General features: G+C 57.7%; 1 protein-coding gene across 1 annotated transcript in view; it reads left to right on the forward strand.

Annotated features, from left to right (window-relative positions):
• Positions 1 to 76: 76 nt before the first annotated feature.
• Positions 77 to 15,918, forward strand: part of ASXL2 (ASXL transcriptional regulator 2) — a 229,216-nt gene continuing 213,374 nt past the window's right edge. Inside the window, exon 1 of the mRNA XM_089655663.1 lies at positions 77 to 273. Coding sequence (XP_089511789.1) covers positions 178 to 273 — 96 coding nt within the window. The 5' untranslated portion in view covers positions 77 to 177. The remainder of the gene's footprint in view (positions 274 to 15,918) is intronic.

A 15,918-nucleotide genomic window follows, 5' to 3' on the forward strand; every position in this document is an offset into this window, starting at 1 on the left:
TGACGTCACGGGCCCATAGGTTCCCCGCCTCTCACGACCTGTCCTCGTTCCGCCCCTCCATCTGACAGGCGCCGTACAGTAGGTGACGTCACCGTCACATGACCCCCGCTGCCCTCAGTACAGTAGCGGCCTTGCTATGGCCTCGGCGGCGGTGCGGTGAGAGGAGCGGAGGCCGCCATGCCGCACAACACGGTGAGGGACGCCGCCCGGCGGAAGAGGAGGAAACGGCGGAGGAAGAAGAAGGGCCGGACCTGGGCTGAGGCGGCGCGAACGGTGAGGGGGGCAGGGGCGACTCCAGGGCCTTGAAAAAGGGGGAGGGGCATGGAAAAAAGAGGGAGGAGTCTGACAACCAGACTAGGGGGGAGGGGCCAGACTCCACAAAACTATGAGAGGTCTCTGTGTGAGGGTGCTGGGGAGATACAGAGAGACAGTGTCATTTATAGGGGGACAGAGAGGGGTAATACAATGACAGGTGATGGAGGGGGAGGGGTAATACAGTGACAGGTGATGGAGGGGTAATACAATGACAGGTGATGGAGGGGGAGGGGTAATACAGTGACAGGTGATGGAGGGGGAGGGGTAATACAATGACAGGTGATGGAGGGGGAGGGGTAATACAATGACAGGTGATGGAGGGGGAGGGGTAATACAATGACAGGTGATGGAGGGGGAGGGGTAATACAATGACAGGTGATGGAAGGGGAGGGGTAATACAGTGACAGGTGATGGAAGGGGAGGGGTAATACAGTGACAGGCGATGGAGGGGGAGGGGTAATACAGTGACAGGTGATGGAGGGGGAGGGGTAATACAATGACAGGTGATGGAAGGGGAGGGGTAATACAGTGACAGGCGATGGAGGGGGAGGGGTAATACAGTGACAGGCAATGGAGGGGGAGTGGTAATACTGTGCCAGGTGATGGAGGGGTAATACAGTGACAGGTGATGGAGGGGGAGGGGTAATACAGTGACAGGTGATGGAGGGGGAGGGGTAATACAGTGACAGGCGATGGAGGGGGAGGGGTAATACAGTAACAGGTGATGGAGGGGGAGGGGTAATACTGTGACAGGTGATGGAGGGGTAATACAGTGACAAGTGATGGAGGGGGAGGGGTAATACAGTGACAGGCGATGGAGGGGGAGGGGTAATACAGTGACAGGCGATGGAGGGGGAGGGGTAATACAGTAACAGGTGATGGAGGGGGAGGGGTAATACTGTGACAGGTGATGGAGGGGTAATACAGTGACAGGTGATGGAGGGGGAGGGGTAATACAGTGACAGGTGATGGAGGGGGAGGGGTAATACTGTGTCAGGGGATGGAGAGGGGGAGGGGTAATACTGTGCCAGGTGATGGAGAGGTAATACAGTGACAGGTGATGGAGGGGGAGGGGTAATACTGTGCCAGGGGAGGGGTAATACAGTGACAGGTGATGGAGGGGGAGGGGTAATACAGTGACAGGTGATGAAGGGGGAGGGGTAATACAGTGACAGGTGATGGAGGGGGAGGGGTAATACTGTGAGAGGTGATGGAGGGGGAAGGGTAATACTGTGACAGGTGATGGAGAGGGGGAAGGGTAATACTGTGACAGGTGATGGAGAGGGGGAAGGGTAATACTGTGCCAGGTGATGGAGAGGGGGAAGGGTAATACTGTGCCAGGTGATGGAGAGGGGGAAGGGTAATACTGTGAGAGGTGATGTAGAGGACGAGGGGTAATACTGTGACAGGTGATGGAGAGGGGGAGGGGTAATACTGTGACAGGTGATGGAGAGGGGGAGGGGTAATACTGTGACAGGTGATGGAGAGGGGGAGGGGTAATACTCTGCCAGGTGATGGAGGGGGAAGGGTAATACTGTGACAGGTGATGGAGGGGGGAGGGGTAATACTGTGCCAGGTGATGGAGAGGGGGAGGGGTAATACTGTGCCAGGTGATGGAGAGGGGGAGGGGTAATACTGTGCCAGGTGATGGAGGGGGGAAGGGTAATACTGTGACAGGTGATGGAGGGGGAAGGGTAATACTGTGACAGGTGATGGAGAGGGGTAATACTGTGCCAGGTGATGGAGGGGGGAAGGGTAATACTGTGACAGGTGATGGAGAGGGGAGGGGTAATACTGTGCCAGGTGATGGAGAGGGGGAGGGGTAATACTGTGCCAGGTGATGGAGAGGGGAGGGGTAATACTGTGACAGGTGATGGAGGGGGGAAGGGTAATACTGTCACAGGTGATGGAGAGGGGAGGGGTAATACTGTGACAGGTGATGGAGAGGGGAGGGGTAATACTGTGACAGGTGATGGAGAGGGGGAGGGGTAATACTGTGACAGGTGATGGAGAATGGACATGTTATGCTGTGACAGAGGGGGGAGGAGTTATGCTGTGACAAGTGATAGTGGAGGATGATGTTGGCTCGGGGTCTGGTGTGTCTTTTGTGCTGAGGGATGAGAGTAGTTGGATGATGGATGACATGCCTGGGGACAGAGCTGTGTGACATCCAGCGTTCCCTGTGCTGCGGAGCTCAGAGCTGTGCGCCGTGTGTACCTTATGATGTGTGTGCTGTGGTGCGTGTACTATGATGTGTGCGCCGTGTGTACCTTATGATGCGTGTGTCGTGGTGCGTGTACTATGATGTGTGTGCCGTGGTGCGTGTACTATGATGTGTGTGCCGTGGTGCGTGTACTGTGATGTGTGTGCCGTGGTGCGTGTACTATGATGTGTGTGCCGTGGTGCGTGTACTATGATGTGTGTGCTGTGTGTTTGTATCATGATTAGTGTGGTGAAGTTTAGAAACCCCCAGAAATTGTGTGACGTATCTGGATCAGAAGGTATTAAAAGAGGTTTTAAGATTGCATTTTATATACAGTATTGTTATTGATTCTGATTGCCATCTATCCATGCAGTGTGCTGAGCCCGGTCTTCTTTCCATGCAGTGTGCTGGGTCCGGTCTTCTTTCCATGCAGTGTGCTGGGCCCGGTCTTCTTTCCATGCAGTGTGCTGGGCCCGATCTTCTTTCCATGCAGTGTGCTGAGCCCGGTCTTCTTTCCATGCAGTGTGCTGAGCCCGGTCTTCTTTCCATGCAGTGTGCTGGGCCCGGTCTTCTTTCCATGCAGTGTGCTGGGCCCGGTCTTCTTTCCATGCAGTGTGCTGGGCCCGGTCTTCTTTCCATGCAGTGTGCTGGGCCCGGTCTTCTTTCCATGCAGTGTGCTGGGCCCGGTCTTCTTTCCATGCAGTGTGCTGGGCCCGGTCTTCTTTCCATGCAGTGTGCTGGGTCCGGTCTTCTTTCCATGCAGTGTGCTGAGCCCGGTCTTCTTTCCATGCAGTGTGCTGGGTCCGGTCTTCTTTCCATGCAGTGTGCTGGGCCCGGTCTTCTTTCCATGCAGTGTGCTGGGCCCGATCTTCTTTCCATGCAGTGTGCTGAGCCCGGTCTTCTTTCCATGCAGTGTGCTGAGCCCGGTCTTCTTTCCATGCAGTGTGCTGGGCCCGGTCTTCTTTCCATGCAGTGTGCTGGGCCCGGTCTTCTTTCCATGCAGTGTGCTGGGCCCGGTCTTCTTTACATGCAGTGTGCTGGGCCCGGTCTTCTTTCCATGCAGTGTGCTGGGCCCGGTCTTCTTTCCATGCAGTGTGCTGGGCCCGGTCTTCTTTCCATGCAGTGTGCTGGCCCCGATCTTCTTTCCATGCAGTGTGCTGGGCCCGGTCTTCTTTCCATGCAGTGTGCTGGGCCCGGTCTTCTTTCCATGCACTGTGCTGGGCCCGGTCTTCTTTCCATGCAGTGTGCTGGGCCCGGTCTTCTTTCCATGCAGTGTGCTGGGCCCGGTCTTCTTTCCATGCAGTGTGCTGGGCCCGGTCTTCTTTCCATGCAGTGTGCTGGGCCCGGTCTTCTTTCCATGCAGTGTGCTGGGCCCGGTCTTCTTTCCATGCAGTGTGCTGGGCCCGGTCTTCTTTCCATGCAGTGTGCTGGGCCCGGTCTTCTTTCCATGCAGTGTGCTGGCCCCGATCTTCTTTCCATGCAGTGTGCTGGGCCCGGTCTTCTTTCCATGCAGTGTGCTGGGCCCGGTCTTCTTTCCATGCAGTGTGCTGAGCACGGTCTTCTTTCCATGCAGTGTGCTGGGCCCGGTCTTCTTTCCATGCAGTGTGCTGGGCCCGGTCTTCTTTCCATGCAGTGTGCTGGGCCCGGTCTTCTTTCCATGCAGTGTGCTGGGCCCGGTCTTCTTTCCATTCAGTGTTCTGGGCCCGGTCTTCTTTCCATTCAGTGTTCTGGGCCCGGTCTTCTTTCCATGCAGTGTGCTGGGCCCGGTCTTCTTTCCATGCAGTGTGCTGGGCCCGGTCTTCTTTCCATGCAGTGTGCTGGGCCCGGTCCTCTTTCCATGCAGTGTGCTGGGCCCGGTCTTCTTTCCATTCAGTGTTCTGGGCCCGGTCTTCTTTCCATGCAGTGTGCTGGGCCCGGTCTTTTTTCCATGCAGTGTTCTGGGCCCGGTCTTCTTTCCATTCAGTGTTCTGGGCCCGGTCTTCTTTCCATGCAGTGTGCTGGGCCCGGTCTTCTTTCCATGCAGTGTGCTGGGCCCGGTCTTCTTTCCATGCAGTGTGCTGGGCCCGGTCCTCTTTCCATGCAGTGTGCTGGGCCCGGTCTTCTTTCCATTCAGTGTTCTGGGCCCGGTCTTCTTTCCATGCAGTGTGCTGGGCCCGGTCTTTTTTCCATGCAGTGTTCTGGGCCCGGTCTTCTTTCCATTCAGTGTTCTGGGCCCGGTCTTCTTTCCATGCAGTGTGCTGGGCCCGGTCTTCTTTCCATGCAGTGTGCTGGGCCCGGTCTTCTTTCCATGCAGTGTGCTGGGCCCGGTCCTCTTTCCATGCAGTGTGCTGGGCCCGGTCTTCTTTCCATTCAGTGTTCTGGGCCCGGTCTTCTTTCCATGCAGTGTGCTGGGCCCGGTCTTTTTTCCATGCAGTGTGCTGGGCCCGGTCTTCTTTCCATTCAGTGTGCTGGGCCCGGTCTTCTTTCCATGCAGTGTGCTGGGCCCGGTCTTCTTTCCATGCAGTGTGCTGGGCCCGGTCTTCTTTCCATGCAGTGTGCTGGGCCCGGTCTTCTTTCCATGCAGTGTGCTGGGCCCGGTCTTCTTTCCATGCAGTGTGCTGGGTCCGGTCTTCTTTCCATGCAGTGTGCTGGGTCCGGTCTTCTTTCCATGCAGTGTGCTGGGTCCGGTCTTCTTTCCATGCAGTGTGCTGAGCCCGGTCTTCTTTCCATGCAGTGTGCTGGGCCCGGTCTTCTTTCCATGCAGTGTGCTGGGCCCGGTCTTCTTTCCATGCAGTGTGCTGGGCCCGGTCTTCTTTCCATGCAGTGTGCTGGGCCCGGTCTTCTTTCCATGCAGTGTGCTGGGCCCGGTCTTCTTTCCATGCAGTGTGCTGGGCCCGGTCTTCTTTCCATGCAGTGTGCTGGGCCCGGTCTTCTTTCCATGCAGTGTGCTGAGTCCGGTCTTCTTTCCATGCAGTGTGCTGGGTCCGGTCTTCTTTCCATGCAGTGTGCTGGGTCCGGTCTTCTTTCCATGCAGTGTGCTGGGTCCGGTCTTCTTTCCATGCAGTGTGCTGGGTCCGGTCTTCTTTCCATGCAGTGTGCTGGGTCCGGTCTTCTTTCCATGCAGTGTGCTGGGTCCGGTCTTGTTTCCATGCAGTGTGCTGGGTCCGGTCTTGTTTCCATGCAGTGTGGTGGGCCCAATCTTCTTTCCATGCAGTGTGCTGGGTCCGGTCTTCTTTCCATGCAGTGTGCTTGGCCCGGTCTTCTTTCCATGCAGTGTGCTGGGCCCGGTTTTCTTTCCATGCAGTGTGCTGGGCCCAGTCTTCTTTCCATGCAGTGTGCTGGGCCCGGTCTTCTTTCCATGCAGTGTGCTGGGCCCGGTCTTCTTTCCATGCAGTGTGCTGGGCCCGGTCTTCTTTCCATGCAGTGTGCTGGGCCCGGTCTTCTTTACATGCAGTGTGCTGGGCCCGGTCTTCTTTCCATGCAGTGTGCTGGGCCCGGTCTTCTTTCCATGCAGTGTGCTGGGCCCGGTCTTCTTTCCATGCAGTGTGCTGGGCCCGGTCTTCTTTCCATGCAGTGTGCTGGGCCCGGTCTTCTTTCCATGCAGTGTGCTGGGCCCGGTCTTCTTTCCATGCAGTGTGCTGGGCCCGGTCTTCTTTCCATGCAGTGTGCTGGGCCCGGTCTTCTTTCCATGCAGTGTGCTGGGCCCGGTCTTCTTTCCATGCAGTGTGCTGGGCCCGGTCTTCTTTCCATGCAGTGTGCTGGCCCCGATCTTCTTTCCATGCAGTGTGCTGGGCCCGGTCTTCTTTCCATGCAGTGTGCTGGGCCCGGTCTTCTTTCCATGCAGTGTGCTGGGCCCGGTCTTCTTTCCATGCAGTGTGCTGGGCCCGGTCTTCTTTCCATGCAGTGTGCTGGGCCCGGTCTTCTTTCCATGCAGTGTGCTGGGCCCGGTCTTCTTTCCATTCAGTGTTCTGGGCCCGGTCTTCTTTCCATTCAGTGTTCTGGGCCCGGTCTTCTTTCCATGCAGTGTGCTGGGCCCGGTCTTCTTTCCATGCAGTGTGCTGGGCCCGGTCTTCTTTCCATGCAGTGTGCTGGGCCCGGTCCTCTTTCCATGCAGTGTGCTGGGCCCGGTCTTCTTTCCATTCAGTGTTCTGGGCCCGGTCTTCTTTCCATGCAGTGTGCTGGGCCCGGTCTTTTTTCCATGCAGTGTTCTGGGCCCGGTCTTCTTTCCATTCAGTGTTCTGGGCCCGGTCTTCTTTCCATGCAGTGTGCTGGGCCCGGTCTTCTTTCCATGCAGTGTGCTGGGCCCGGTCTTCTTTCCATGCAGTGTGCTGGGCCCGGTCCTCTTTCCATGCAGTGTGCTGGGCCCGGTCTTCTTTCCATTCAGTGTTCTGGGCCCGGTCTTTTTTCCATGCAGTGTTCTGGGCCCGGTCTTCTTTCCATTCAGTGTTCTGGGCCCGGTCTTCTTTCCATGCAGTGTGCTGGGCCCGGTCTTCTTTCCATGCAGTGTGCTGGGCCCGGTCTTCTTTCCATGCAGTGTGCTGGGCCCGGTCCTCTTTCCATGCAGTGTGCTGGGCCCGGTCTTCTTTCCATTCAGTGTTCTGGGCCCGGTCTTCTTTCCATGCAGTGTGCTGGGCCCGGTCTTTTTTCCATGCAGTGTGCTGGGCCCGGTCTTCTTTCCATTCAGTGTGCTGGGCCCGGTCTTCTTTCCATGCAGTGTGCTGGGCCCGGTCTTCTTTCCATGCAGTGTGCTGGGCCCGGTCTTCTTTCCATGCAGTGTGCTGGGCCCGGTCTTCTTTCCATGCAGTGTGCTGGGCCCGGTCTTCTTTCCATGCAGTGTGCTGGGTCCGGTCTTCTTTCCATGCAGTGTGCTGGGTCCGGTCTTCTTTCCATGCAGTGTGCTGAGCCCGGTCTTCTTTCCATGCAGTGTGCTGGGCCCGGTCTTCTTTCCATGCAGTGTGCTGGGCCCGGTCTTCTTTCCATGCAGTGTGCTGGGCCCGGTCTTCTTTCCATGCAGTGTGCTGGGCCCGGTCTTCTTTCCATGCAGTGTGCTGGGCCCGGTCTTCTTTCCATGCAGTGTGCTGGGCCCGGTCTTCTTTCCATGCAGTGTGCTGGGCCCGGTCTTCTTTCCATGCAGTGTGCTGAGTCCGGTCTTCTTTCCATGCAGTGTGCTGGGTCCGGTCTTCTTTCCATGCAGTGTGCTGGGTCCGGTCTTCTTTCCATGCAGTGTGCTGGGTCCGGTCTTCTTTCCATGCAGTGTGCTGGGTCCGGTCTTCTTTCCATGCAGTGTGCTGGGTCCGGTCTTCTTTCCATGCAGTGTGCTGGGTCCGGTCTTCTTTCCATGCAGTGTGCTGGGTCCGGTCTTGTTTCCATGCAGTGTGCTGGGTCCGGTCTTGTTTCCATGCAGTGTGGTGGGCCCAATCTTCTTTCCATGCAGTGTGCTGGGTCCGGTCTTCTTTCCATGCAGTGTGCTTGGCCCGGTCTTCTTTCCATGCAGTGTGCTGGGCCCGGTTTTCTTTCCATGCAGTGTGCTGGGCCCAGTCTTCTTTCCATGCAGTGTGCTGGGCCCGGTCTTCTTTCCATGCAGTGTGCTGGGCCCGGTCTTCTTTCCATGCAGTGTGCTGGGCCCGGTCTTCTTTCCATGCAGTGTGCTGGGCCCGGTCTTCTTTCCATGCAGTGTGCTGGGCCCGGTCTTCTTTCCATGCAGTGTGCTGGGCCCGGTCTTCTTTCCATGCAGTGTGCTGGGCCCGGTCTTCTTTCCATGCAGTGTGCTGGGCCCGGTCTTCTTTCCATGCAGTGTGCTGGGCCCGGTCTTCTTTCCATGCAGTGTGCTGGCCCCGATCTTCTTTCCATGCAGTGTGCTGGGCCCGGTCTTCTTTCCATGCAGTGTGCTGGGCCCGGTCTTCTTTCCATGCAGTGTGCTGAGCACGGTCTTCTTTCCATGCAGTGTGCTGGGCCCGGTCTTCTTTCCATGCAGTGTGCTGGGCCCGGTCTTCTTTCCATGCAGTGTGCTGGGCCCGGTCTTCTTTCCATTCAGTGTTCTGGGCCCGGTCTTCTTTCCATTCAGTGTTCTGGGCCCGGTCTTCTTTCCATGCAGTGTGCTGGGCCCGGTCTTCTTTCCATGCAGTGTGCTGGGCCCGGTCTTCTTTCCATGCAGTGTGCTGGGCCCGGTCCTCTTTCCATGCAGTGTGCTGGGCCCGGTCTTCTTTCCATTCAGTGTTCTGGGCCCGGTCTTCTTTCCATGCAGTGTGCTGGGCCCGGTCTTTTTTCCATGCAGTGTGCTGGGCCCGGTCTTCTTTCCATGCAGTGTGCTGGGCCCGGTCTTCTTTCCATGCAGTGTGCTGGGCCCGGTCTTCTTTCCATGCAGTGTGCTGGGCCCGGTCTTCTTTCCATGCAGTGTGCTGGGCCCGGTCTTCTTTCCATGCAGTGTGCTGGGCCCGGTCTTCTTTCCATGAAGTGTGCTGGGTCCGGTCTTCTTTCCATGCAGTGTGCTGGGTCCGGTCTTCTTTCCATGCAGTGTGCTGGGTCCGGTCTTCTTTCCATGCAGTGTGCTGAGCCCGGTCTTCTTTCCATGCAGTGTGCTGGGCCCGGTCTTCTTTCCATGCAGTGTGCTGGGCCCGGTCTTCTTTCCATGCAGTGTGCTGGGCCCGGTCTTCTTTCCATGCAGTGTGCTGGGCCCGGTCTTCTTTCCATGCAGTGTGCTGGGCCCGGTCTTCTTTCCATGCAGTGTGCTGGGCCCGGTCTTCTTTCCATGCAGTGTGCTGGGTCCGGTCTTCTTTCCATGCAGTGTGCTGGGTCCGGTCTTCTTTCCATGCAGTGTGCTGGGTCCGGTCTTCTTTCCATGCAGTGTGCTGAGCCCGGTCTTCTTTCCATGCAGTGTGCTGGGCCCGGTCTTCTTTCCATGCAGTGTGCTGGGCCCGGTCTTCTTTCCATGCAGTGTGCTGAGTCCGGTCTTCTTTCCATGCAGTGTGCTGGGTCCGGTCTTCTTTCCATGCAGTGTGCTGGGTCCGGTCTTCTTTCCATGCAGTGTGCTGGGCCCGGTCTTCTTTCCATGCAGTGTGCTGGGTCCGGTCTTCTTTCCATGCAGTGTGCTGGGCCCGGTCTTCTTTCCATGCAGTGTGCTGGGCCCGGTCTTCTTTCCATGCAGTGTGCTGGGCCCGGTCTTCTTTCCATGCAGTGTGCTGGGCCCGGTCTTCTTTCCATGCAGTGTGCTGAGTCCGGTCTTCTTTCCATGCAGTGTGCTGGGTCCGGTCTTCTTTCCATGCAGTGTGCTGGGCCCGGTCTTCTTTCCATGCAGTGTGCTGGGTCCGGTCTTCTTTCCATGCAGTGTGCTGGGCCCGATCTTCTTTCCATGCAGTGTGCTGGGCCCGATCTTCTTTCCATGCAGTGTGCTGGGCCCGATCTTCTTTCCATGCAGTGTGCTGAGCCCGATCTTCTTCTCATGCAGTGTGCTGGGCCCGGTCTTCTTCCCATGCAGTACGCTGGGCCCGGTCTTCTTTCCATGCAGTGCGCTGGTCCCGGTCTTCTTTCCATGCAGTGCGCTGGGCCCGGTCTTCTTTCCATGCAGCGTGCTGGGCCCGGTCTTCTTTCCATGCAGCGTGCTGGGCCCGGTCTTCTTTCCATGCAGTGTGCTGGGCCCGGTCTTCTTTCCATGCAGTGTGCTGGGCCCGGTCTTCTTTCCATGCAGTGTGCTGGGCCCGGTCTTCTTTCCATGCAGTGTGCTGAGTCCGGTCTTCTTTCCATGCAGTGTGCTGGGCCCGATCTTCTTTCCATGCAGTGTGCTGAGCCCGGTCTTCTTTCCATGCAGTGTGCTGAGCCCGGTCTTCTTTCCATGCAGTGTGCTGGGCCCGGTCTTCTTTCCATGCAGTGTGCTGGGCCCGGTCTTCTTTCCATGCAGTGTGCTGGGCCCGGTCTTCTTTCCATGCAGTGTGCTGGGCCCGGTCTTCTTTCCATGCAGTGTGCTGGGCCCGGTCTTCTTTCCATGCAGTGTGCTGGGCCCGGTCTTCTTTCCATGCAGTGTGCTGGGCCCGGTCTTCTTTCCATGCAGTGTGCTGGGCCCGGTCTTCTTTCCATGCAGTGTGCTGGGCCCGGTCTTCTTTCCATGCAGTGTGCTGGCCCCGATCTTCTTTCCATGCAGTGTGCTGGGCCCGGTCTTCTTTCCATGCAGTGTGCTGGGCCCGGTCTTCTTTCCATGCAGTGTGCTGGGCCCGGTCTTCTTTCCATGCAGTGTGCTGGGCCCGGTCTTCTTTCCATGCAGTGTGCTGGGCCCGGTCTTCTTTCCATGCAGTGTGCTGGGCCCGGTCTTCTTTCCATGCAGTGTGCTGGGCCCGGTCTTCTTTCCATGCAGTGTGCTGGCCCCGATCTTCTTTCCATGCAGTGTGCTGGGCCCGGTCTTCTTTCCATGCAGTGTGCTGGGCCCGGTCTTCTTTCCATTCAGTGTTCTGGGCCCGGTCTTCTTTCCATGCAGTGTGCTGGGCCCGGTCTTTTTTCCATGCAGTGTTCTGGACCCGGTCTTCTTTCCATTCAGTGTTCTGGGCCCGGTCTTCTTTCCATGCAGTGTGCTGGGCCCGGTCTTCTTTCCATGCAGTGTGCTGGGCCCGGTCTTCTTTCCATGCAGTGTGCTGGGCCCGGTCCTCTTTCCATGCAGTGTGCTGGGCCCGGTCTTCTTTCCATTCAGTGTTCTGGGCCCGGTCTTCTTTCCATGCAGTGTGCTGGGCCCGGTCTTTTTTCCATGCAGTGTTCTGGGCCCGGTCTTCTTTCCATTCAGTGTTCTGGGCCCGGTCTTCTTTCCATGCAGTGTGCTGGGCCCGGTCTTCTTTCCATGCAGTGTGCTGGGCCCGGTCTTCTTTCCATGCAGTGTGCTGGGCCCGGTCTTCTTTCCATGCAGTGTGCTGGGCCCGGTCCTCTTTCCATGCAGTGTGCTGGGCCCGGTCTTCTTTCCATTCAGTGTTCTGGGCCCGGTCTTCTTTCCATGCAGTGTGCTGGGCCCGGTCTTTTTTCCATGCAGTGTGCTGGGCCCGGTCTTCTTTCCATTCAGTGTGCTGGGCCCGGTCTTCTTTCCATGCAGTGTGCTGGGCCCGGTCTTCTTTCCATGCAGTGTGCTGGGCCCGGTCTTCTTTCCATGCAGTGTGCTGGGCCCGGTCTTCTTTCCATGCAGTGTGCTGGGCCCGGTCTTCTTTCCATGCAGTGTGCTGGGTCCGGTCTTCTTTCCATGCAGTGTGCTGGGTCCGGTCTTGTTTCCATGCAGTGTGCTGGGTCCGGTCTTCTTTCCATGCAGTGTGCTGAGCCCGGTCTTCTTTCCATGCAGTGTGCTGGGCCCGGTCTTCTTTCCATGCAGTGTGCTGGGCCCGGTCTTCTTTCCATGCAGTGTGCTGGGCCCGGTCTTCTTTCCATGCAGTGTGCTGGGCCCGGTCTTCTTTCCATGCAGTGTGCTGGGCCCGGTCTTCTTTCCATGCAGTGTGCTGGGCCCGGTCTTCTTTCCATGCAGTGTGCTGGGCCCGGTCTTCTTTCCATGCAGTGTGCTGAGTCCGGTCTTCTTTCCATGCAGTGTGCTGGGTCCGGTCTTCTTTCCATGCAGTGTGCTGGGTCCGGTCTTCTTTCCATGCAGTGTGCTGGGTCCGGTCTTCTTTCCATGCAGTGTGCTGGGTCCGGTCTTCTTTCCATGCAGTGTGCTGGGTCCGGTCTTTTTTCCATGCAGTGTGCTGGGTCCGGTCTTGTTTCCATGCAGTGTGGTGGGCCCAATCTTCTTTCCATGCAGTGTGCTGGGTCCGGTCTTCTTTCCATGCAGTGTGCTGGGCCCGGTCTTCTTTCCATGCAGTGTGCTGGGCCCGGTCTTCTTTCCATGCAGTGTGCTGGGCCCGGTCTTCTTTCCATGCAGTGTGCTGGGCCCGGTCTTCTTTCCATGCAGTGTGCTGGGCCCGGTCTTCTTTCCATGCAGTGTGCTGGGTCCGGTCTTCTTTCCATGCAGTGTGCTGGGTCCGGTCTTCTTTCCATGCAGTGTGCTGGGTCCGGTCTTCTTTCCATGCAGTGTGCTGAGCCCGGTCTTCTTTCCATGCAGTGTGCTGGGCCCGGTCTTCTTTCCATGCAGTGTGCTGGGCCCGGTCTTCTTTCCATGCAGTGTGCTGAGTCCGGTCTTCTTTCCATGCAGTGTGCTGGGTCCGGTCTTCTTTCCATGCAGTGTGCTGGGTCCGGTCTTCTTTCCATGCAGTGTGCTGGGCCCGGTCTTCTTTCCATGCAGTGTGCTGGGTCCGGTCTTCTTTCCATGCAGTGTGCTGGGCCCGGTCTTCTTTCCATGCAGTGTGCTGGGCCCGGTCTTCTTTCCATGCAGTGTGCTGGGCCCGGTCTTCTTTCCATGCAGTGTGCTGGGCCCGGTCTTCTTTCCATGCAGTGTGCTGAGTCCGGTCTTCTTTCCATGCAGTGTGCTGGGTCCGGTCTTCTTTCCATGCAGTGTGCTGGGCCCGGTCTTCTTTCCATGCAGTGTGCTGGGTCCGGTCTTCTTTCCATGCAGTGTGCTGGGCCCGGTCTTCTTTCCATGCAGTGTGCTGGGTCCGGTCTTCTTTCCATGCAGTGTGCTGGGTCCGGTCTTGTTTCCATGCAGTGTGCTGGGTCCGGTCTTCTTTCCATGCAGTGTGCTGAGCCCGGTCTTCTTTCCATGCAGTGTGCTGGGCCCGGTCTTCTTTCCATGCAGTGTGCTGGGCCCGGTCTTCTTTCCATGCAGTGTGCTGGGCCCGGTCTTCTTTCCATGCAGTGTGCTGGGCCCGGTCTTCTTTCCATGCAGTGTGCTGGGCCCGGTCTTCTTTCCATGCAGTGTGCTGGGCCCGGTCTTCTTTCCATGCAGTGTGCTGGGCCCGGTCTTCTTTCCATGCAGTGTGCTGAGTCCGGTCTTCTTTCCATGCAGTGTGCTGGGTCCGGTCTTCTTTCCATGCAGTGTGCTGGGTCCGGTCTTCTTTCCATGCAGTGTGCTGGGTCCGGTCTTCTTTCCATGCAGTGTGCTGGGTCCGGTCTTCTTTCCATGCAGTGTGCTGGGTCCGGTCTTTTTTCCATGCAGTGTGCTGGGTCCGGTCTTGTTTCCATGCAGTGTGGTGGGCCCAATCTTCTTTCCATGCAGTGTGCTGGGTCCGGTCTTCTTTCCATGCAGTGTGCTGGGCCCGGTCTTCTTTCCATGCAGTGTGCTGGGCCCGGTCTTCTTTCCATGCAGTGTGCTGGGCCCGGTCTTCTTTCCATGCAGTGTGCTGGGCCCGGTCTTCTTTCCATGCAGTGTGCTGGGCCCGGTCTTCTTTCCATGCAGTGTGCTGGGTCCGGTCTTCTTTCCATGCAGTGTGCTGGGTCCGGTCTTCTTTCCATGCAGTGTGCTGGGTCCGGTCTTCTTTCCATGCAGTGTGCTGAGCCCGGTCTTCTTTCCATGCAGTGTGCTGGGCCCGGTCTTCTTTCCATGCAGTGTGCTGGGCCCGGTCTTCTTTCCATGCAGTGTGCTGAGTCCGGTCTTCTTTCCATGCAGTGTGCTGGGTCCGGTCTTCTTTCCATGCAGTGTGCTGGGTCCGGTCTTCTTTCCATGCAGTGTGCTGGGCCCGGTCTTCTTTCCATGCAGTGTGCTGGGTCCGGTCTTCTTTCCATGCAGTGTGCTGGGCCCGGTCTTCTTTCCATGCAGTGTGCTGGGCCCGGTCTTCTTTCCATGCAGTGTGCTGGGCCCGGTCTTCTTTCCATGCAGTGTGCTGGGCCCGGTCTTCTTTCCATGCAGTGTGCTGAGTCCGGTCTTCTTTCCATGCAGTGTGCTGGGTCCGGTCTTCTTTCCATGCAGTGTGCTGGGCCCGGTCTTCTTTCCATGCAGTGTGCTGGGTCCGGTCTTCTTTCCATGCAGTGTGCTGGGCCCGATCTTCTTTCCATGCAGTGTGCTGGGCCCGATCTTCTTTCCATGCAGTGTGCTGGGCCCGATCTTCTTTCCATGCAGTGTGCTGAGCCCGATCTTCTTCTCATGCAGTGTGCTGGGCCCGGTCTTCTTCCCATGCAGTACGCTGGGCCCGGTCTTCTTTCCATGCAGTGCGCTGGTCCCGGTCTTCTTTCCATGCAGTGCGCTGGGCCCGGTCTTCTTTCCATGCAGCGTGCTGGGCCCGGTCTTCTTTCCATGCAGCGTGCTGGGCCCGGTCTTCTTTCCATGCAGTGTGCTGGGCCCGGTCTTCTTTCCATGCAGTGTGCTGGGCCCGGTCTTCTTTCCATGCAGTGTGCTGGGCCCGGTCTTCTTTCCATGCAGTGTGCTGAGTCCGGTCTTCTTTCCATGCAGTGTGCTGGGCCCGATCTTCTTTCCATGCAGTGTGCTGAGCCCGGTCTTCTTTCCATGCAGTGTGCTGAGCCCGGTCTTCTTTCCATGCAGTGTGCTGGGCCCGGTCTTCTTTCCATGCAGTGTGCTGGGCCCGGTCTTCTTTCCATGCAGTGTGCTGGGCCCGGTCTTCTTTCCATGCAGTGTGCTGGGCCCGGTCTTCTTTCCATGCAGTGTGCTGGGCCCGGTCTTCTTTCCATGCAGTGTGCTGGGCCCGGTCTTCTTTCCATGCAGTGTGCTGGGCCCGGTCTTCTTTCCATGCAGTGTGCTGGGCCCGGTCTTCTTTCCATGCAGTGTGCTGGGCCCGGTCTTCTTTCCATGCAGTGTGCTGGCCCCGATCTTCTTTCCATGCAGTGTGCTGGGCCCGGTCTTCTTTCCATGCAGTGTGCTGGGCCCGGTCTTCTTTCCATGCAGTGTGCTGGGCCCGGTCTTCTTTCCATGCAGTGTGCTGGGCCCGGTCTTCTTTCCATGCAGTGTGCTGGGCCCGGTCTTCTTTCCATGCAGTGTGCTGGGCCCGGTCTTCTTTCCATGCAGTGTGCTGGGCCCGGTCTTCTTTCCATGCAGTGTGCTGGCCCCGATCTTCTTTCCATGCAGTGTGCTGGGCCCGGTCTTCTTTCCATGCAGTGTGCTGGGCCCGGTCTTCTTTCCATTCAGTGTTCTGGGCCCGGTCTTCTTTCCATGCAGTGTGCTGGGCCCGGTCTTTTTTCCATGCAGTGTTCTGGACCCGGTCTTCTTTCCATTCAGTGTTCTGGGCCCGGTCTTCTTTCCATGCAGTGTGCTGGGCCCGGTCTTCTTTCCATGCAGTGTGCTGGGCCCGGTCTTCTTTCCATGCAGTGTGCTGGGCCCGGTCCTCTTTCCATGCAGTGTGCTGGGCCCGGTCTTCTTTCCATTCAGTGTTCTGGGCCCGGTCTTCTTTCCATGCAGTGTGCTGGGCCCGGTCTTTTTTCCATGCAGTGTTCTGGGCCCGGTCTTCTTTCCATTCAGTGTTCTGGGCCCGGTCTTCTTTCCATGCAGTGTGCTGGGCCCGGTCTTCTTTCCATGCAGTGTGCTGGGCCCGGTCTTCTTTCCATGCAGTGTGCTGGGCCCGGTCTTCTTTCCATGCAGTGTGCTG

The sequence above is a fragment of the Staurois parvus genome, unplaced genomic scaffold, assembly GCF_062004578.1.
Source record: "Staurois parvus isolate SC_StPar_1 unplaced genomic scaffold, SC_StPar_1.0 ptg000860l, whole genome shotgun sequence".
NCBI classification, from domain to species: Eukaryota; Metazoa; Chordata; class Amphibia; order Anura; family Ranidae; genus Staurois; species Staurois parvus.